We start from the raw sequence: 22978 nt of genomic DNA, 5'->3' as shown, positions 1-22978 counted from the left end.
CTTTGCTTCAGACTCCTCCATTGTTACTGTACCAATTATAGTTCCCCTGGGGCTCTGTATTCTCACCATGACACTTGCCTAATGAATCCTTGGTATCAGGGCACATGGCTCCTTTGTAGCACCTGGGGTAGAGACTCAACACTACTGAGCGTTATGTGACATCCACTGTGAAAAAGAAAAACAATTCCTGTAGTTCTCAGAACCACTGAAGGTTGTCACAATATCCTGACTCTTCAGGGTGTTCTCTGAGCCCACAAAAAAATCCTGAAACCCAGTCCACAAATTGGGACAAGGCCTGGCAGCCTTTCCTATGAGACCTCAGGCAACAATGTAAATTGTTGGAAAAGCTGGAAAGAGAGCTATTTTCTTTCCAGACTCTCATCTCTGAGGCACACAAAGCATTGGGAACCCCAACAAAGCTGTTCACTCCGTAATGCCGACAGAACCCAGGCATTTTCAAATCACCTCACATAGTGAAGAGAACCCCAAGAGCAAAGATGGCTTAAACAATAAAGTCTTTATTACTGCAAAATCTAAAGGAATAGGAGGCAGGGAGATCCCAGGTTGGTGACTTGGAGGGCAGGAAAATCCAAGAGGAGTGTCACACAGAACAAATACATCCTTGAAAATGTGGTCCTTCTTGGCAAGTTACCAGCAGAAGTCAGCTTGGGTCCTCTGGGCCATGCTCTAACTTCTACAAGAGAAGAGAATGAAGGCCCTATAAGGGCTAAGAGTAATCACCATTTCCTCCAGCAAAAGGGAGGGAAAGAGGTCAGCTTCCCTGAGCACACTGTGGTGGTAACTAAAGCACTAGTGCACACTGTAAACGCTGAGTGGTAGAGGTGATAAAACTTTTCCACAGAAACTGGCAGTGACATAAACCTGGCAAGAGCCCTGGATAGGTTAGAAGTGTAACACAGCTCCTGTATAGATTCCCACATACTTCAACTAAACGGAGATCTCTCCACTGTGGATTTTCAGATGTATGGGCTTAAATTTAGGTAGATGGCTTCCTCACAACTTCTCTCCTCCAGTGTAATTATCTAAGGCCTTTCTCTAGTATGAAGTCTCTGGTGTTGAAGGAGGTCAGATTTGGAGCTAAAGGATTTCCCGCATTTTCTGCACTCAGTAGATCTCTTTCCAGTGTGAACTCTCCGGTGCTGAATGAGGCTGGAGCTTTGGCTAAAGGATTTTCCGCATTCCCCACACTCATAAGGCCTTTCGCCTGTGTGAACTCTCAGGTGTTTAACGAGGTTAGATTTGCAGCTAAAGGACTTTCCACATTCACTGCACTCAATAGGCCTTTCTCCAGTGTGAACTCTCCAGTGGTTCTTGAGGTTGGAGCTATGGCTAAAGGATTTTCCACATTCCCCACACTCATAAGGCCTCTCTCCTGTGTGGACTTTACGATGTGAACTGAAGCTGGAGCTTTGCTTAAAGGATTTCCCACATTTACTGCACTCATAAGGCCTTTCTCCAGTGTGAAGTCTCCTGTGGTGAATGAGGCTGGAGCTTCGGCTGAAGGATTTCCCACATTCACTGCATTGATGAGGCCTTTCTCCAGTGTGAACTCTCCTGTGGTAAATGAGACTGAAGTTTTGGCTAAAGGACTTCCCACATTCACTGCACTCATAAGGCCTTTCTCCAGTGTGAACTCTCTGATGTTGAATGAGGTTGGACCTTTGGCTGAAAGATTTTCCACACTCCCTGCACTCATAAGGCTTCTCTCCAGTGTGAACTTTCCTATGGCTATTGAGGCTATAGCTTTGGCTAAAGGATTTCCCACATTCATTGCACTCGTAGGGCCTTTCTCCAGTGTGAACTCTCCGATGTATAATGAAACTGGAGTAATAGGTGAAGAATTTTCCACATTCATTGCACTCATAAGGTCTTTCTCCAGTGTGGACTTTCTGGTGCTGAATGAGGTTACATCTTCGGGTACAGGCTTTTCCACATTTGCCACACTCATAGAGTCCTTCTCTAGTGATAACTCTCTGGTCCTGAGCAAGTGTGTCTGCGCAGCTGAAGGCTTTCTTGCATTCTCCACAGTTGTGATTACTTTTACCACCATGAAAGACAGCCTTACACTCATTGTTCAGCTTCTCCCCAGTGTGAGTGACCTGTTGTTGGAGAAATCCCATGCTGGCTAAGAAGTCCTTCCCTGTCTCCTCACAGGTAAAGGGCTTCCCTGACACCTGGACTGTATAGTTCTTTATAAATGAGGCTCTGTCCACAGAATTTCTGAAGGGTATCTCTCCAGTGCACTGTCCCCGGTACTGCTGAAGGTTGGCATCTAAACAGAATTGTTTCCTAGATGTATATGGTTTTTCCCCAAGATATGTTCCCTGGTGCTCAGCCAGGTACAAAATGCTTCTCAAGATCGGGCCATGCAGTTCAAAGGGCTGGGCCTTCTGGGAAGGTGAATCGGCCTTAAGAGTCCCAATCTCTGAAACTCCTATAGGAATGCTCTCTTCGGAAGGTGCATGCTCATCCTTCACTCCAAGCCAACAACCTGAAAGCAAAGAAGTGATGATGAAATACATGTTGACTTTACTGGGAAGGGGCAAAACCCATCACAAATGTACATCTGACACATTAAAGAACTAGTATAAGGAACTGTTTTCAGGAAAAGGAAGTTGGGGTTAGGTTTGGGAAGCAGCTGCTTTGTACTACTGGGTCCCCAAGGTCACAGAACTGGGGAGGCCTCATTAGGCATAAGATACAAGAAAAGGGTTGGGCTGGGGTGAAACACATGTTCTACAGCCCATTCTACTGTTAATGGCTTTTAGCAGGATTACATCTGCTGTGACCTGTGATGCTGGCCAGAAGTCTATGTCCACATGTAGGAAAATCTGACTGGAAGAAAGTAACTGGCTTTAAGAATTCATAAAAGATGGGGCACCTGGGTGGCTTAGTCAGTTAAGTGTCTGACTCTTGACTTCAGTGCAGGTTGTGATCTCAGGTTAGTGAGATCGAGCCCCACAGCAGGCTCCACGCTGGGCATGGAACCTGCTTAAGATTCTTTCTCTCCCTCTCCCTCTGCCACCACCCCTCTCTTTAAAAAAAAAAAAAAAAAAAGAATTATTAAAAGATATGTGCACACTTTAGAATACAGCAGTGTTAGAAAGCACTGTGGAGAGAAGAGTGTGAGGAGTGAGTAAGAAAAAAGGTCCAGAGAGGTGGGGATTGGCCTGGGGCTAGAGAATGAATAAAAATGACAAGTCAGCAAAGTGTCAAGAATGGAGAAGGGAAGGTAGAAGTGAGTTGTGGCCACCATCAATGGCACCAAAACACAAGTCAAACACAACAGATTCCTGGTGTGATTTGAACAAAGGTCTGATATCACATTCTCCCCCAGCTGTCATTCACCTGGATTAGGCCCTCTCTGGGCCCATCTTGTGGAGACTGGAATTATATCCATCCTGTGACGCACAGGAGACTCTTCCCCTAACCCCAGCTGAGCAACTGCATGGGACCTGGAAGATCCAAATCCTAAGGATAAGATAGGATAGGTCAGTGGTTAATATTGGCCTGGAACAACTCAGCACACAATGGATCACAGGAAACATACTATAAAAAGTACCTCCATGCCCAGCTAGAGGGAAGATGGTGGGGCAGTAAGCACCAGGAGTCTGTCTCCTCACCCGGACCACAAATGCATTGACAGACTCAATCTGATTTAACTATTTTGCAACTCTAGAGTCTAATGAATGCTTGCAACTTGCTAAATTGCTTTAACTTTGGTCAATATCAGCTCTTAGCAATGTGTTAAGTTATCTACATCCCAACTTGTCTAACTCTTGAGTCCTACAGCAGGCAGTCATACACATTTTTCTAGAGCAGCTTGCTGGAGTCCAGGTGGGCAATAAGGACTCTGTCCTCCAAGTATCACAGATCTATGCTTCTGATGGTGGAGGTGTAACAGACAGGTGGGCAGCCATTGTTGCAAAACCTCTCCCTCCCTGACTCAGGCATTTTTACAGGAGATTTAAAGGGCAGATGTCTATTCATTCCACCACCTCCTGTTTCTCTTATTCCTGTTTTGGGAGGCAGAAATTCAAGACTAGGATATTCAAAATCACATATATGGAGGAATAGAAAAAATCATCATACATGCCCAGGGAAAGGCACAGTCTTAGAAAAAAACAGAGGACACCTTAAGTTTATACCTCAGACCGATCTCTAGTAGACACCCTATAACCATTAAACAAACAATCTCCAAATGTTCAGTTTTCAACAACAACAAGAACAACAAATCACAGGACACACAAAGCAACAAAAGTTTAATCCATTCTAAAGAAAAAAAATCAAGAGAAAGTGTCCTTGAGAAAGACTACATTGTGTACTTATTAGACAAAGACTTTATTTTTTTCTTCAAGATTTTATTTATTTGACAGTGAGAGAGAGAGAGAGCGCACAAGCAGAAGGAGCAGGAGAGGAAGAAGCAAGTTCCCCACTGAGCAGTGATCCCAATGTGTGGCTCCATCCCAGGACCCTGGGATCATGACCTGAGCTAAAGGCAGATGCTTAACCAAATGAACCACCCAGGTGCCCCTAGACAAAGACATACATACATTCATACATTCATTCATTCATTCATTCATTCAAAAGATTTTATTTATTTATTTGACAAATAGATCACAAGTAGGCAGAGAGGCAGGCAGAGAGAGAAGGGAAGCAGGCTCCCTGCTGAGCAGAGAGCCCGATGTGGGGCTCGATCCCAGGACCCTGGGATCATGACCTGAACCGAAGGCAGAGGCTTTAACCCACTGAGCCACCCAGGCGCCCCCAAAGACTTTTATTTAAAACATCTGTCTAAAAGACGCTCAAAGAGCTAAAAGAAAATGTGGACAAAGTCAAGAAAATGTTGCATGGCCAAAACATAAATATCAATAGTTATAGGCAATATAAAGAATAATCAAAAAGAAATTTGGGGGCTGAAAAATATAATAACTGAATGAAAGAACTCACTAGAGGGATACAAAAACAGCTTTGAGTAGGTAGAAGTAATCAGTGAACCTGAAGATATCAAATCTGAGGAAAAGAAAGAAAAAGGATTGACCAGAACTGAACAGAACATAAGAACCTACGGGATACCATCAGTAAACCAATATATGCAATGTGTTCGTCTAGAAGAAGAGGGAAACAAAAGGACAGAGAGCTTATTTGAAGAAACAATGCCTGAAAACTTCCCAAATTTGATGGAAGACACAAATATTAACATTTAAGAAGCCCAGTGAGCTCCAACCAGGCTAAACTCTGAAACTCACTCTTGGCACATTATAGTCCAAGTGTCAAAAGCAAAAGGCAAAGAGAGAATCTTGAAAGCAACAAGACAGAAGTGACTCATCACATACAATGGCTCTCCAAGATGATCAGATTTTTCATCAGAATCCACAGAGGCAAGAGGTAGTGGGTTGATATATCCAAGGGATGAAGGAAAAAAAATCCAAGAATCCTATAACAAGCAAAAATGCCCTTAAAAAATGATAGAGAGGGGCACCTGGGTGGCTCAGTGGGTTATAGCCTCTGCCTTCGGCTCAGGTTGTAATCTCAGGGTCCTGGGATCGAGCCCCACATCGGGCTCTCTGCTCGGCGGGAAGCCTGCTTCCTCCTTTCTCTGCCTACTTGTGATCTCTCTCTGTCAAATAAATAAATAAAATCTTAAAAAAAAAAAAAAGAAAAAAAAAGAGAGAGAAATTAAGACCTTGCAGATAAGTAAGAGCCAAGGAAGTTATTTACTACTAGATGTATCCTGCAAGAAATGGTAATGGGGTTCCTTCAGGTTGAGATGAAAGGACACTAGACAGTAACTCAAAGCCATCTGACCAAATAAAGATCTGTTAAATTAAATACAAAAACAATTATAAAAGCTAATAAGTTGGGCTTATAACTCCACTTTTGGGGGGCACCTGGGTGGCTCAGTCGGTTGGGCATCTGCCTTCCGCTCAGGTCGTGGTCCCAGGGTCCTGGAATTGAGCCCCGCATTGGGCTCCCTCCTCACCGGGAAGCCTGCTTCTCCCTCTCCCACTCTCCCTGCTTGTGTTCCCTCTCTCACTGTGTCTCTCTCTGCCAAATAAATAAAATCTTAAAAAAAAAAAAAAACCAACTCCACTCTTTGTTTCCTGTGTTTAAGAGATTAACACATAAATAACAATTACTGATCCAAATTTCTGGACATACAACACACACAAGATGTAATTTCATGACATCAGTAACTAAAGGGTGTAGGGACAGAGTTGTATAGAAGCAGAGTTTTAAAAAAATATGACTGAGGGGCACCTGGGTGGCTCAGTGGGTTAAAGCCTCCACCTTTGGCTTAGGTCATGATCCCAGGGTGCTGGGATCGAGCCCCACACCAGGCTGTCTGCTCCACAGGGAGCCTGCTTCCTCTTCTCTCTCTCTCTGTCTGCCTCTCTGCCTACTTGTGATCTCTGTCTGTCAAATAAATAAATTTAAAAAAATATATGACTAGAGGCACCGGGGTGGCTCAGTAGGTAAGCCTCTGCCTTCAGCTCAGGTCAGGACCTCAGGGTCCTGAGATTGAGCCCCGCAGAGAGCCTGATCCAACCCCCCATGCCTGCCTCTCTGCCTACTTGTGATCTCTGTCAAAAAAATAAATAAAATCTTAAAAAAAATGATTGAAGCTAAGCTGGCATAAATTCAAATTAACTGTTATAATTTTATATGTTAAATGTAACCCCATAATTAACTAAAACAAAACAAAAACCCAAAAAAGAAAAAACAAAGCCCTCTAGAAGGTATACCAAAAAAACCCCTCCAAAACAAAACCAACAAATCAGAACATTTCACTACAAAAAAACAAAAACAAAAACAAAAACAAACAAACAAAAAAAAAACAACTGAATACAAAAGACAGTAATACAGAAAATGAGGGGAAAAAAGCTGCAAGGCCTACAGAAAACAAACAGCAAAATGACAGATGTCCCTGCTCATCAGTAGTAACTATAAATGTAAATAGATTAAACTCTCTAAACAAAAGACAAAATTGGTGGAATGGATAAAAAAATGTGACCCAACTATATGCGGTCCACAAGACACTCACTTTAGACCCAAAGACATAAGTTCAAAGTGACTGCTTGGAAGTGACCATGCAAATAGTAATCCAAAGAGAGCAGGGGTGGCTACACTAATATTAGACAACAAAGTGATTTACACCAAAAAAGGTTATGAGACAAAGAAAGTTATTATGTATTAATAAAAGGTTCAAGATACAAGAAAAGATAATAATTATAACATTTAGGCACCTATGACCAAATAAAGATCTCTTATCAAATTAAAGATCATTGGGGCGCCTGGGTGGCTCAGTGGGTTGGGCCTCTACCTTCAGCTCAGGTCATGATCTCAGGGTCCTGGGATCGAGCCCCGCATGGAGCTCTCTGCTTAGCAGGGAGCCTGATTCCCCCTCTCTCTGCCTGTCTCTCTACCTACTTGTGATGCATCAAATAAACAAATTAAAAAGAAATAAATTAAAGACCATCAAAACCATGAAACAAAAATTGATAGAACTGAAGGGAGAAACAGACAGTTCTAAAATAATAGCTGGATATATCAATGCCCCACTCTCAAAAATATAGAATAAACACACCAAAGTAAGGAAACAGTGGACCTGAACAATACAATAAACCAAGTATAACTAGCAGAATATACAGAATACTGCCCAACAGCAACATAATACACATTCTTCTCAATTGCACATGAGACATTTTCCAGGAAAAAGCATATGCTCCGCAAATTAAGTGCTACTAGATTTAAAAAGACAGAAGTCATGCAAAGCATCATTCCAATCAAAATGGGTGAAGTTAGAAATCAAAACCTGAAGGAAAACTGGAAAATTCACCAGAAAATTCACCAAAAAAACCCTGGGGCACCTGGGTGGCTCAGTGGGTTAAGCCTCTGCCTTCCGCTCAGGTCATGATCTTAGGGTCCTGGGATCGAGCCCTGCATCTGGCTCTCTGCTCAGGGGGGAGCTTGCTTCCCCCTCTCTCTCTGCCTGCCTCTCTGCCTACTTGTGATCTCTGTCGAATAAATAAATAACATCTTTAAAAAATAAATAAATAAAAGATTAAAAACAAAATAAACTTGGGGCACCTGGGTGGCTCAGTTGGTTGAGCATCTGCCTTCGGCTTGGGTGGTGATCTCAGGGTCCTGGAATCAAGCCCTGGATCGGGCTCCCTGCTCAGTAGGGAGGCTGCTTTTCTCTCCCATTCTCCCCCTGCGCACTCTCTCTCAAAAGAATAAATAAAATCCTTAAAAAAAATAAAAAATAAAAAGAAATTAAAATAATAAAATAAAATAAACTCAGCTTTCCTTTGGGGAAAAAAAATAAAAAGAAAAGCCTGGACTTGATGGTTTCACTGGTGAGTTCTGCCAACCACTTAATGAAGAACAAACACCCATTTTTATAAAAAACAGACAAAGCCACTAGGAGCAAACAGAAGACCAATAATATACTTGGTGATTCATCAAGGTAAAAAAATCATCAACAAAATACTCCCAAACTGAATTCAGAAGCATACTGAAGGATTATACACCATGACCTACTGGGATTTACTTCTAGAATGAAAGGATGGTTCAACATACAAAAATTAATCAATGTAATACATCCCACTCACAGAATGAGGGAAAAATTATATGATCATTTCAACTGATGCACAAAAAAAGTCTATCAAAATTTAACACCCTTTCATGATGAAAATAGTCAATAAACTAAGAACAGAAGGAACTACCTTAACATAGTAAAAGTAAAAGATCACAACCCATGGCTAATATATTCAATGCTGAAAGACTGAAAGCTTTTCTTCCAAGATCAGGAATAAGGATGCCAACATTCACTACTACTATTCAAAATGGTTTTGGAAGCTCTAGACAGAAAAAAAAAAAAAAAAGGAAAAGAAAAAGAAAGGCATCCAAAGCGAACGGAATAAGTAAAATTATCTTTGCTTGTGAATACATCATATACAGAAAACTAGGCCTAAAGACTTAAAAAACTTTTAGAATAAGTGAATTCGGCAAAATAAAGAGGATACAAATAGGATATTAAAAAAACCAGTTGTATTTCTGTACATTAATAATGAACAATCTAAAAAGGAAACTAAAAACAATTCCACTTATAACAGTATCAAAATAATAAAATACTTAGAAATTAACCAAGAAAATAAAGTATATGAACACAAGAAACTACAAAACATTGATAAAAGGAATTAAATTAATAAGTGGAAAGACTTCTATATTCCTGGATTGAAAGATTTAATACTGTTATCAATACTACTCCAAACCATCTACAGATTCAATGCAATCCCTATCAAAAGCACAATTTTTTTTGTAGTAATAGAAAAATTCACATGGAATCTCAAGAATACCAAAAAGCCAGAACAACCTTGAAAAAGACTAAAGTTGAAGGAGTCACACTTCTTAATTTAAAATTTTACTCCAAAGCTAAGTAGTCAAAACACTGTGATACTGTCATAAAGACAAATAAAGATCAATGCAATATAAACTCTTGCATATATGGTCAAATTATTTTCTACAAGGAGGCCAAGACCATTCTAGACCACTCAATGGGGACAATCCATTAGGCTGACATCAAGGCTATGGATCCTGAATCCCTCCCTGTGAGGGTCTGAAGCAGCAGGTGTTGTGGCAATAAAGGGAGAGAAGGGGACATGCAGTCCAGCTCTAGAAACCACAGCACCTACCCAGGGAATTGGGGAAGGCAGCAGTACCCATCATTCAGAGGTGAGACAGAGCTGCTCCTACAGAAAAGAGAAAGGTAGAGCCTCTCCCAGGGCATGGAGGTGGGTGTGAGGGCCTTACCTAGTGAGGATGTGAGTGCAAAGTTCTCCAGCATCACATCATGGTACAGGCATCTCTGATCCTCGTCTAGGAGATCCCATTCCTCCCAAGAGAAATAGAGGGCCACATCTTCAAAAGTCACACTTCCCTGCCAGGATAGAGAAAGATGAAACCACGAAAAGCCTCACTCCTGAAGACCCATACTCCATATCCCCACAGATCTACCTCACGTCCCTCCTCCTCTCAAGAACCCCAAATCAGAGGAGATACCAGACTCTTGTGTCACTGGTGTCTGCTCTTTCCTTTTACTCCCGTTAATCGCTGTGTTCACTGTTTCCCACTCTGCAATCAAATGGAATGTGCTAAGACCTACATAAGATCACCTGCTGGGGCGCCTGGGTGGCTCAGTCGGTTGAATATCTGCCTTTGGCTCAGGTCAGGATCTCAGGGTCCTGGGATCCACTCCCACATGGGGCTCTCTGCTCAGCAAGGAGTTTGCTTCACTCTCTCCCTCTGCCCTCCCCCTGCCATCTTGTGCTCTCTGTTTCTCCCTCTTTCTCAAATAAATGAATAGAACCTTAAAAAAAAAAAAAAAAAAAAAAAAGACCACCTTCTTCCACTGATCCAGACTTTCCCTTGCCTCCAGATGGATGCCTAACTTCAGAGGCAGTCATTCCGAGCTGGACTCTGGCGCAGTGCCCCGGTTTGTTCTCACCAGAAAGAAAGGAGACCTGCAATCACCTGAATGCGCTGAGCCTCATCTCCAGGCAGTTCCACATACTGACACATCTCTTTCCCTTGATCGGCCCAAATGGGAACCCCTTCGTATAAGCCCTGGCCTAGACTCGACTTTGAGCTCGGGTTCTTCAGGGTCCCCAAACTCAAGGGCTGGGAGAACGGCAGATGAAGAGTTCATGACGCCGCGGATCTGGACATGTGGTACGGAACCAGGAAGGACTGGTACCCGTCCACTCACCTGTGTAGGTTCCAGAAGCACTTCTGCAACCATGGAAACCTGTGGGAAGAGGCAGGTCTTCGAGAGATGTGGCCATGGCGACTTTCCAGGGCCTCAGGCCTTCCCTGTGTCCCTGCGGGGCACCAGAGCCAGGTAACCTGGGTCAGATTGGCCGGCCAACCTCTGTGCTGTGTGTCATTGGGAAAAGACTCAACTTCCCCCTGTGTCCTCATCACCGTCTACAACTTTTCTATTGAGCAGACTTCGGAGGCTACTCAAACCCCAGCGTAGACCGCGTCTCTCTTTTCCTCAAAATTCTCCACGGCTCCCAGGACCCTCAGAACCGAGGTACGGCACCTCGGCCCGCCAGTCCAGGGGTCTCCGCCTCACGCCCTCTGAGGGCGGAAGGGCAGAATCCTCCCCCTCAGGCTCCCTACAGCCCCCGCCCCAGCGGCCCCTCAGCCCCGAGCCCGCTCCCGCACGCAGCCCGCCGGCGCTCACACACGCGCCCCCGCCCACCAGCGCCTTCCTGTTCTGGACACCCGGGCCTGGGCCGCAGGGCCGCGAGCAGGCGCCCGGCGCTCGGGCCTTTGGGGTCTGGGTGGGGGGCGGAGGGGAGGCCCCGGGAGACAAGGGTTTACCTCAGCCGGGTCCCTGGGCGCGGCCGCCGCCATCGGAGCCTCTCGGCGGAGCGAAGTGATGACAGCTGAGCGGCCCCGGCAGTCGCGGACACCGAGGTCTCCAGGCGGTCCTCGCAGGCGGCGAAGTCCCCGACCCCAAACCCACCTCCCTACAGCGGAGACAAAGCCTCCTTTTGTGCCTTCTCTATCCGTCTCCTGGGTCGCAACCGGTGTTCCGGATCCACTGACCAAGCCCGAAGACCCCAGAAACGCTAAAATGACCGCCACGGAAACGACGGAAGTCCCGCCTCAAGGCGGATTGCCCTGCCGGAAGTGTCCCATTTCTGGGTTTTCATTGGACTACTGCGGCTGCCGCTCAACGCAAGCCTTTCTGGGTAACGTAGTTCCTTCGGCAAGGCAGGCGGGAAGAGGGGCGCCCAACGCCAGGAATTCTCAAAGAAAAGATCAAACAGCAAGGCCAGGCCCAAGGAAAATGACCCTTTACTTCTGGGGTCTGGAAAGGTCTTCGGTTCCTCTTACAGAGGCAGCGGACAACTTCTGGGGAGTCTTAAAGTGCCCTCTAGGGTCTTTGGTGCTACCGATCACTGGAGTGTTTCCGCATTATTTCAACTCTATGAAGCCGGCTCTAGCAGACGTCCACTGGTAGCGTCCACTGGTGGCGGGCAACGAGTGAGCATGGTCTTACCAGTCTTTACACGCAAGTGGCCTGAAGTGTTAGTCACTGTTTCGAGCTTCAGTCCGTTGGGTCCGGGACAAAGAAAAGCATTTGACCTTTTTTGGTATCTATTTGTCAATAAAAGAACATTCTGAAAATAGCACCAATCAATCATATCAGGTCCAGCATGGCTACTAGCATTTCCAGTGAACTTAAGAAATATATCATTTGAGGGGCACCTGGGTGGCTCAGTCAGTGAAGCATCTGCCTTCGGTTCAGGTCATGATCCCAGAGTCCTGGGATGGAGCCCCGCATCCAGCTCCCTGCTCAGCAGGGAGTCTGCTTCTCCCTCACGGTTGTGATGCTCTATTGCACGCTCTCTCTCTCTCAAACAATAAATAAAATCTTAAAAAAAAAAAAAAAAGGATACTGAAAGGTTTTTTATTGCAACCTAATTAAAATATTTAATACGTAAATTGTATAGAGGAAGCTCTCCTGACAATTTTCAGTACCCCACTAATCAATTTGATAAAAGACAAAAATTCTTTTTTTTAAAGACTTTAGCTTTTTTTTTTTTTTAAGATTTTATTTATTCATTTGACAGACAGAGATCACAAGCAGGCAGAGAGGCAGGCAGAGAGAGGAAGGGAAACAGGGTCCCTGCTGAGCAGGGAGCCGGATGCGGGATGCAGAGCTTGATCCCAGGACCCTGGGATCATGACCTGAGCTGAAGGCAGAGGCTTTAGCCCACTGAGCCACCCAGGCGCCCCAAAAGACAAAAATTCTTGCAAATTTTATAAAAAAGTATTTTAGGAGGAAAATACATAGTAGGAGGAAATATAAACATTCCTCCTTTTAGGAGGAAAATAAACACATTAAATTATCATCTGGTATTAAGTTTATGAAAATACAAGTTAAATGATAAATTATATTTGATATTTCATCATTAAGGAACTAATTTTCTATAATTTCTTATATGGTCTAATTTTTATTATGGATCTCCTGATAAATATTTTATACTATTCTTTGTGTTTATAGAAAAACAAACGTGAATTAAATACAATCACTATTTAATTACTAGAGCTCTTTAAGTGGACTAAAGGGGCGCCTGGGTGGCTCAATCAGTTAATCCTTTCGCTGGGGACCCCATCTCAGGGTCCTGGGAAGGAGCCCTGCATCAGGCTCTCTGCTTATCAAGGAGTTTGGTTCTCCCTCTCCCTCTGTGCTCTCCCTCTCTCTCTCTCTCTTTCAAATAAATAAATAAAATGTTTAAAAAACAGTAAGTGGACTAAAAATTTCAAAATGTTTCATAGATCTTCTGAGTACAGAATGTTGTAGATTATATATTACATCCTAATCATTTACAGTTTTTCAAAAAGATTTTATTTATTTACTTGACAGAAAGAGATCACAAGTAGGCAGAGAGGCAGGCAGAGAGAGAGGGGAAAGCAGGCCCCCCGACGAACAGAGAGCCCAACTTGGGACTTGATTCCAGGACGCTAGGATCATGACCTGAGCTGAAGGCTGAGGCTTCCCACTGAGCCACCCAGGCGACCCATCATTTACAGTTTTAACCCTCACTTTTAACTCAGATCGAATTTTATTGTAAGGACCTAAAATTTTTTTTTTTTTTGCATTCTAAAGATTTTTTATTTATTTATTTGACAGAGAGAGATCACAAGTAGACGGAGAGGCAGGCAGAGAGAGAGAGAGAGAGGGAAGCAGGCTTCTTGCTGAGCAGAGAGCCCAATGTGGGACTCGATCCCAGGACCCTGAGATCATGACCTGAGCCGAAGGCAGCGGCTTAACCCACTGAGCCACCCAGGCGCCCAGGACCTAAAATTTTTAAAGTGAGGAATCTTTTATTTTTATTTATTTAGTTAGTTTTTAAGAAATATGCTGATGAAGCAAACACTAGTTTTTTTTAGGGAATCTCTTCTATTTATTTATTTATTTATTTTATTTATTTGACAGACAGAGATCACAAGTAGGCAGAGAGGCAGGCAGATAGAGAGGAAGGAAAGCAGGCTCCCTGCTGAGCAGAGGGCCAGATGTGGGGCTCGATCCCAGGACCCTGGGATCATGACCTGAGCGGAAGGCAGAGGCTTTAACCCACTGAGCCACCCAGGCGCCCCTAGTGAGTGTATTTTATAGAGCTAATGAGAAAATGATTAATTAAGACAGAAGGGCAAGTAAGAGAGAAGGCACCATGTATTTTTAAGTAAACCAAATGCTTCTCAGAGAGCCCACGCTGTGACAACAGTGCTCACCACACAGATAGAGAGGAGACATGGGGAGCAACAAATGGCTTCAGAGAGCAACATCTACTCCAGTCTCACTCTCTGTCTCTCTGTCTGTCTCTCTCTCTCTCGCGCGCACACACAGCACACACAGAACTTTTCTGGAAGATATTCTAATTTACATAGTAGCACTTAAAATAAAAAGAGGGGCACCTGCGTGGCTCAGTTGGTAGAGACTCTGACTCTTGATTTTGGCTCAGTTCACAATCTAGTGGCCTGGGATGGAGCCCTGTGTCCGGCTCTCACTCAGTGCAGAGTCTGCTTGTCCCTCCCTCCTTTATAAATAAATAAATAAGATCTTTAAAAAGAAAGAGGTAAGCACATTTAGGATAAAAATAATGAGTTAATTAATGAAGCAAACTAAGTTAAGGGAGAAATGAAAGTCAAATTATTTTATTTTTATTTTGATTTATTTTTTTTAGTCAAATTATTTTAAATCATGCAATGAATTTAGACAATAGGTCAGTTGACTTGATGTGAACATGAACAAAGTTTGCATTACGTAGAATTCCACTGAGCATGTGAATCCGGAAACTACTGTGGTCACGGATCCCATCCGTCCACTAAGGACTGGCAAAGCTCAGCTCCTCTCTGCTCATCGGTCTCCACGTGGGCCTTCATGAAAAGCATCCTGCTCTCAGGAAGAGGGGAGAGCACCCAGCGATTAGAGCTCCGAACGCGGGAATAAGAAGCCACCTTATTATTGAGGGTTGACAGGTGAGGCGACTCCCCAGCGCCCTCAGACGCAGAGACCCTGTGAGTGCAGACTTAAGACTGTAAGGGCCTGCCCCTCCCAGAGGAGCTAGCTTGTGGACCCCGATGTAGGGGCGGGGCAGGCCGGATGGAGACGTCCAATCGGTGGGGCCTGCGTATATCCACTCGGTGAACTGGGACTCAATTGGCTAGCTGTGTAGGGGCGGGGCTCAACCACCCCCCATAAAGGTTGGTCTGCCAGGCTGGTGGGGGAGAGAAGGAGGAGAGCTGTCAGAGGAAAAAGAAGGAAGAAGAAGGAGCAGAAGAAGGAGAGTTGGCGGGAGCAGAAGAAAGAGAGCTGTAACAGCTCTTATAAGAGCTGTGAGAATTGTAATAGCTCTTGTCAGAGCTATAAGAGCTGCCAGCAGCCCGAGCCGCCAGCAGTCCCAGCACGCCAGCGGCCGACACCAGCGGCCCCGCCCACACACTGCGGCCCTCGGCAGTGGATACCGGAACGGCCTAGACGCCAGCAACCTCGCTGAGAATGGCCTCGCCGCCAGGAGCGGCCTTGACACCCTGAGCCACAGCCTCGAAGGAGCTGCGCCATTCCGGGGAGCGGCTTCCTCTGGGAAGAGGCTTCCTTGGTGAGCAGCCCTGTGGGAGGCAGCATCGTTGGGGAAGAGGCTTCCTCCAGAGTGGCCTCTTTTTGTGAGCAGCCTTGTCCGGGGAGCGGCCTCGCCAGAGCAGCCCCTGTCCGGGGAGCAGCCTTGTCCGGGGAGCAGCCCTGTCTGAGGAGCAACCTCATCAATAGCGGCCTCGTCCTGGGAGTGGCCTTGTCTGGAGTGGCCTCATCTGCAGAAAGGCCTTGTCCAGAGCAGCCACGTTGGGAGCGGACTTGCCGGGGTCATCGTCGTCACCTTTTCGTAAGAGACAACCCTGACCGGTCAGTTTGATTCTTAATGCTTGGCGCGAAATAAAGCTTTGCTTGAACTTCGCTTTGTATCAGTCTCGTTCCTTTGATCACGGACCCTAACAAAGATGTGACTCAGTGAACAGCGACACCAAAGCACAGTTAAAAGCTGTAGTTTGTGCAGATCATTTCTGTAAAGGGGAGTTGGAAGTATACTAGGGTCCACTGAGGGTGGGAATTCTGGAGACGCTCCGTTAACAGACCAGTTAGGCGCAATGGCTCCCAGCGATGAAGAAACCGGCGCCAGCACCACCGAGTGTTCACGGACGCCTGGTATCTCCTCGGGGTGGGAACTGCCAAACACTCTCTCTGCCCTTTCCGTGTCTACAGAGAAGAGTTGTAGGGGAAATACTTTCAGGGTCAGTGGGTTTGTCGGCCACAAGACGGAGGAGACTTCAGGGCACAGAAAAAATGGAGGGGTAATGCCTGGCAGTCCCAGAGGAGCTGGACACTGGTGACAGCTGTTTCTCCAGAGCCCTCAGGACACCGCCACCTTGCCTGGTTCTGGGTCCACGTTCCGGCCCACAGGCAGAAAGCTTTCATCCGTACACTGTTACCCACTGGAAATGTGGGATGCTGAGACGGATTCTGTTTCTTCTAAGAGTCTAACAGGTATTTGAAAAAGATAGCTACTTACCAAATTGGTGGTTGATGCCAGGACGGTGACGTCAGGGGCAGCATTCACACAGGTGTAGCAAGGGGTCAGCTGGACAATAAGATAAAGGTTTGAGACTCAGTGAGCTCATCTGCTTGCTGGGAAGTAATTATCATTTCATCTGTAACTGCGCTGACAGTATCTGCACAGGGATTTGAGATCGTCCCCGAAAAACTTCTGCGATTTGTGCATAACACTGATAGCTCTTAACATTTATAGTAAAGTTGTCCAAGAAGAGTGCCTGGGTGCTCAGGCGGCTAAGCATCTGCCTTCGGCTCAGGTCGTGATCCTCGGGTCCTGGGATCAAGCCCCACGTTTGTCTCTCTGCTCAAAGGAGCTCCTGCTTCTCCCTCTCCCTCTGCCTGCCGCTCCCCCTGCGTGTCCACTCTCTCTCTCTCATAAATAAATAAAATCTTATTTAAAAAAATAAAGTTAGGGGCGCCTGGGTGGCTCAGTAGATTAAGCCTCTGCCTTTGGCTCGGGTCATGATCTCAGGGTCCTGGGATTGAGCACCGCATCGGGCTCTCTGCTCGGCGGGGAGCCTGCTTCCTCCTCTCTCTCTGCCTGCCTCTCTGCCTACTTGTGATCTCTATCTGTCAAATAAATAAATAAAATCTTTTTAAAAATAAATAAATAAAAAAAAATAAAGTTATCCAAGAGGGTGAGGTGAACAGAAATAACTAGAGGACAGCCTTAGTTTAGATGTCTAAAAATTGATAAAGTCTCATGGGAAGGTCAGCAGAAGACACTGAAGGTTTTTTGGGATTTTTTCTGGTTTGCTTTTTAAAGGTTTATTTATTTATTTGAGAGAGAGAGACAGAGAAAGTGCACCAACAAGGGGAATGGGAGAGGGAGAAGCAGGATCCCCGCTGCACAGGGAGCCCAACGCCATGCTTGATCCCAGGACCCTGGGATCATGACTGAGCTGAAGGCAGATGCTTAACCGACTGAACCACTCAGGCACCCCTTGAAATAATGTTTTTAAAAAATAAAGAATAATTGTTTTGTCACAAAAAGGCCAAGGGTGGGACACATCAGTGGCTCAGTCTGTTAAGCAGCTGCGTTTGGCTCAGGTCACGATCCCAGGGTCCTTGGGATCTAGACCTGCGTTGGGCTCCTGCTTGGCAGGAAGTCTGCTTCTCCCTCCCCCACTCCTCCTACTTGTGTTCCCTCTCTCTTTCTCTCTGTTAAATAAATAAATAAAATCTTAAAAAAGAAAACAAACCCTCACTAATAGATGTGCAAATAATAAAGAAAGAATTCCAAGGACGTCACTAAAAAAAGCCAACAAACCATGAAAGAGCAGAAAAAAGGATCAGAGAAAATCCATAGGAAGAACTACAAAACAGTAACAAAATGGAAATAAATACATACCTATCAATAATTAGTTTGAATGTAAATGAACTAAACGCTCCAATCAAAAGACATAGGGTAACAGGAAAAAAAAAAAAAAAAGACCCATCAAATGCTGCCTACAAGAGATGGCTTCACAGATGAATTCTACCGAACATTTAAAGAAGTTAATACCCATTCTTCTCAAACTATTCCCAAAAATGCAAAAGGAAGAAACTCTTCCAAATTCATTCTGTGAAGCCAGTATTGCATAGACACCACACACACACAAAAAACTACAGGCCAATATTTCTCATGAATAAAGATGCAAAATCCTCAACAAAATATTAGCCAACCAAATCAAACAATACATTAAAAAAAAAATCTTACAACAAGATCAAGTTGGATTTATTCCTGGGATGCAAGGATGGATCAGTATTTGCAAAACAATCAACATGACACATCACATCAATAAGAGAAAGGATAATAACCATATGATCATTTCAAATGATGAAGAAACATTTGAGGGGGCGCCTGGGTGGCTCAGTGGGTTAAGCATCTGCCTTAGGCTCAGGTCATAATTCCAGGGTCCTGGGATGGAGTCCCGCATCGGGCTCTCTGCTCAGCAGGGAGCCTGCTTCCCTTTCTTTCTCCACCTACTTGTGATCTCTGTCTGTCAAATAAATAAATAAAAACTTAAAAAAAGAATCTGCTAAAAAAAAAGAAAGAAAAAGAAAAACATTTGACCAAGTACAACATCCATTCACGATAAAAACCCTCTACAAAGTAGGTCTACAGGGAATATATCTCAACATGATAAAGGTCTTATATGAAATATCCACAGGCAACATTATACTCAATGGTGAAAACAAAGAGCTTTCCCCCTAAGGTCAGAAATAAGACAAGGATGTCTACTCTCACCACTTTAATTCAACATAGTCCTAGAAGTCCATACGTAATTAGATAACACAAAAAAATAAAAGGCATCCAAACTGGCACAGAAGAAGTAAAATCCTCACTATTTGCAGATGACATGATACAATATATAGAAAACCCTAGATTCCACCATGTATCTGTTTTTACATCTAGTTCTCGCTTAATCAAGTTGTTTTTCCCATCTTTCCAAGAACAAATGCAGGATGTATACATCTATATATCTATATCTATATCTATATCTATATCTATATCTATATCTATATACTTATTTGTTTGAGAGAGAGAGAGAGAACAGCTGGCAGGGGGAGGAGAAGCAGACTCCCTGCTCTGGGGATCGATCCCAGGACTCCAGGATCATGACCTGAGCCGAAGGCAGATGCTTAACCATCTGAGCCACCCTGGTGCCCCAAAACACAGGATATTTATAAAAGCTCTTTAACATACTTGTCTAGTTTTATCATTTCAGTCACTTTTTGTGCATGTTTCCATTTTTTTTTAATCCTGATACACTGTATGTCTTATATTCCTCCTCCTCTGTGTGCCCAGTAAATCACTCATTGGGTGCCAGAAAAGATAAATTTTACCTTGTTGAGTGTTGCATTTGCTTGTCTCCCTTTAGTGTCAGATTTTGTCATGGCTTTCAGGTAAAGGTACACGGTAGCAGTTCTTCCTTTGAATGTTTGCTTTTAATTCTTTTCAGGGTGGGTCCGGATCAAATCTTAGCCTGTGTTTAATTAAGTCCCACTATCTAGGTGATATATTTCCAAGGATTCTACCTGTTGTTCTGTATACTCTAAAATAGGTGTTTCCACACCGGCAGATAAGAACAAAAATGATTCCCAGCCCTGTATGAGCTGCAGGAATTATTCGATATACTGTCTTCTAGTGGTACTTGTCTAAACTTCGGACAGTTTACTCTCACACTTGTATGGATCCAGATACAGTCAACAGTTCAGTGGATCTTTCCTCAGTTCTTTGCCTCTTCTCCTTCCCTGTGCCCCCTCATCTCTAGCTCCCTATCCCTTCACACCAAAATTCTAGTCACGTTAGTTTTATACCCTGATTTTGGTCTCTAGGCTCTAAGGGCAGGAAACCACTGGGCTCCACTCCTGTTTGGGAAACAGTGTCCCAGTGGCTAGTTCTACATTTCTGGAAGAATTCCTTAATACTCGAACAGCGGGAAACAAAGACCAAAGAAACTGACCAGAAAACAGGAAATGAGGGTCTTTGCCAGGAAGAAAAAAACACCGGGAAGGCTGAGAATGAAACCTTCACCATCTGAGAGCCGTCTTTCTGATGGAAAGACTTGAGCATCTGCCCAGAGGGTGACCTTCACTTGTTCCTGGAGAATCATTTAAGTGCCCAGGAAAATACCTCCTCCCTTAGAACTCACCCTGAATTAGGTACACTTGTGATGGGAAAAGCCCCTACCTAGTACCCATGAGTGAGAAGCAGCCCTCTTGTATTGTATTGTATTGCACATCCTAGGGTTTCCCTCAAACCCCAGTATGATCTCATTACCCAGAGGTCCACAGTTTCCTGGGCCCTTTGGAACACTTCCTCTCACCCAGATTACACTTCTTACTTCAGTGTTTCCTCTGTGTCATAGGGTGAAGGAGAGAGAGTGATTTTTTTTTTTTTTTTTTAAGATTTTATTTAGAGGGGCACCTGGGTGGCTCAGTGGTTAGGCCTCTGCCTTCGGCTCAGGTCGTGGTCTCAGGGTCCTGGGATCGAGCCCCGCTTCGGGCTCTCTGCTCGGCGGGGAGCCTGCTTCCCCCTCTCTCTCTGCCTGCCTCTCTGACTACTTGTGATCTCTGTAAAATAAATAAATAAAATCCTTAAAAAAAAAAAGATTTTATTTAGAGAGAGAAAGAGCATGAGCAGGGGGAGGGAGCAGAAGGCAGAGGGAGAAACAGACTCTCCACTGAGCAGGGAGCCCGATGTGGGGCTCGATCCCAGGACCCTGTGATCATGACCTGAGCTGAAGTCAGAGGCTTAACCCACTGAGTCCCCAGGGGCCCCAGAGAAGGAATGATTTTGCAGCAGTCTTAGCAGGCAGAGAGAAGCTAAAACTCGAGATGCCAGGGATAGGGCCCAGGGGTCTGCAGCCTGAGCCTCAGACCAGATGGTAGGAGGTGGGTAACGGGGCCTGGGGCAGAGGAGGCAGCAGTGCATAAGGAGGTGAGAGAAGTAGCCTTGAGGACGTGGTGGGGGTGGGGAGGGGCAGGAGGAGAGCATGGGGATGGGGGTTCAGATGTCAGCACAGAGGATGGGCCATGGAGGAAGCAGGTTGCCGAGGGCCAACAGGGCCTGGACAGCCACTAGGGCTGGGTGTCTTGATAGTGCAAGAGGTCCAGGGAGTCAGTGCTTCCGCCAAGGAGCCATTAGGTGAGGAGGGAATTCCTAGGTTGGGCCAACAGGGCACATGGAAGGCCCCAAAGCTGGGCTGCTAGGGACTGCAGAGGTGGGAGGCAGCAGAACCTGGTGCCTGGGGGCCAGAGAGCCCAGACAGGTACAGCCACTTAGCCCAGAGCGCTCTCTGGACTCTGCCTGGGTACCCCCCGCACCCCACCTCTGAGCCAGCAGGTCAGGATTTAAGGCTCTGGCTTCCTTTCCCTCTGAACCAAAGCATCTGTGCAGGCAAGTCCTACCCTGGCAGGCTCCAGCTCCTTCACACCTTTGATGCAGTGCCCTGGCCACTGGGGCTCTCCCCCAGCCCCTGGGGCTCCAGCTGCTCCCGAAGATGGCAGGCTGGCTTTCTGGAGGCTCTGGGAACTTGGATTCCTACTTGTAGGTGCTGTTGGCAGAATTCAGTTCCACGTGGTTGTAGGACTGAGGTTTGTTTCTAAGCTTCCAGGGTGCTTTCTGGTTGTGATGAGGTGATCTGTAAAGTCAAACAATTTTTTCAAAGGGCTCTTTGTGGGACTACTCGATACTCTGATCTTGCTGAGCCAGGACTGAAGATGCTGGGCTCTCAGAGGTGTGGTGCTCAACTTAGCTCTTAGCTATTATCTCAGAACCAGCAATGGGACATCAAAGGGCCTGATACAGCCTTGTCTGACTTTCCTGTTTCTTTCTTCCTACAGCTGGAAAGGTTCTCTATTGTTAAAGTCTCGTGTGAGGGGCCCCTGGGTGGCTCAGTCCATTAAGCATCTGACTTCAGCTCAGGTCATGATGCCAGGGTCCTGGGATTGAGCCCCCATTGGGCTCCTTGCTCAGCAGGGAACCTCTTCTCCCTCTCCCACTGCCTGTTGCTCCCCCTGCTTGTGCTTTCTCTGTCAAATAAATAAAATCTTTAAAAAAAATAAAAATAAATAAAGACTCGTGTGATTAGATTGAGCCCTCCGGGTAAGTCTCATCACGAAGTGCATTATTCATGCAAAGCTCCCCTTGCCATCTACAGGAACATTCACAGGTCCTGGGGATTAGGGCACCAACGTCTTTGGGAGCGGTGATCCCATTTACCACAGTCTGCTGTCTGGTCCTCAGATTCCTATCTGTCCTGCTTGGAAAATATATTCCACCCATTCCAAGATCACAAAATGTCTCATCCCATTACAGTAGCCACTCAATACCCAAATCTCATCAGCCCCCAAATCCCAAATCTCATCACCTTAACTGTCTAAATCAGATATGGCCAAGGCTCTGGATATAGTCCACCCCGCACACACCCTCTCTGTCTGCAGATCTGTAAAGCTAGAAGACGAGGTATTTGCTCCCAAAATAAGACAGTGGAAGAGAAATGGGATAATAGTTATGTACATTGTTTCAAGGGGGTAAAATGAAAAAGTAGCCACAAATTCCAAGAAATTCTGAAATCAAGCTTAGCAAACTACATGAGGTATCAAAGCCTGGGAAAACCTTCTATGGTTCAGGACTCTGGCCTCAGGTCCCCATCCTGTGTTCTACTGTCCTCCACCTCCTTTTCTATGACAGGTAACAAAGGTTTGCAGGTTAGTAATTTTCTTAGCTGGTTTCATGTGTGCAGAATATTGAAGGTCCCAATTTCATATTCTGTCCCTTTA

The 22978-nt window shown here is 45.2% G+C and overlaps 1 protein-coding gene across 1 annotated transcript; it reads right to left on the bottom strand.

Moving 5' to 3' along the window:
• Positions 1-498: 498 nt before the first annotated feature.
• On the bottom strand, positions 499-12263 carry LOC125088983 (zinc finger protein 211-like). Its single transcript, XM_047710683.1, is given in 6 exon segments — positions 499-1132; positions 1134-2512; positions 3370-3492; positions 9838-9964; positions 10793-10831; positions 11413-12263. Coding segments are annotated over 6 exon segments (1794 nt in total). The 5' UTR covers positions 11446-12263; the 3' UTR covers positions 499-1039.
• Between the last annotated feature and the right edge of the window lie 10715 nt (positions 12264-22978).

This window comes from Lutra lutra, chromosome 17 (genome assembly GCF_902655055.1).
Source record: "Lutra lutra chromosome 17, mLutLut1.2, whole genome shotgun sequence".
Lineage (NCBI taxonomy): Eukaryota > Metazoa > Chordata > Mammalia > Carnivora > Mustelidae > Lutra > Lutra lutra.
This window is presented reverse-complemented; position numbering and strand designations above follow the sequence as displayed.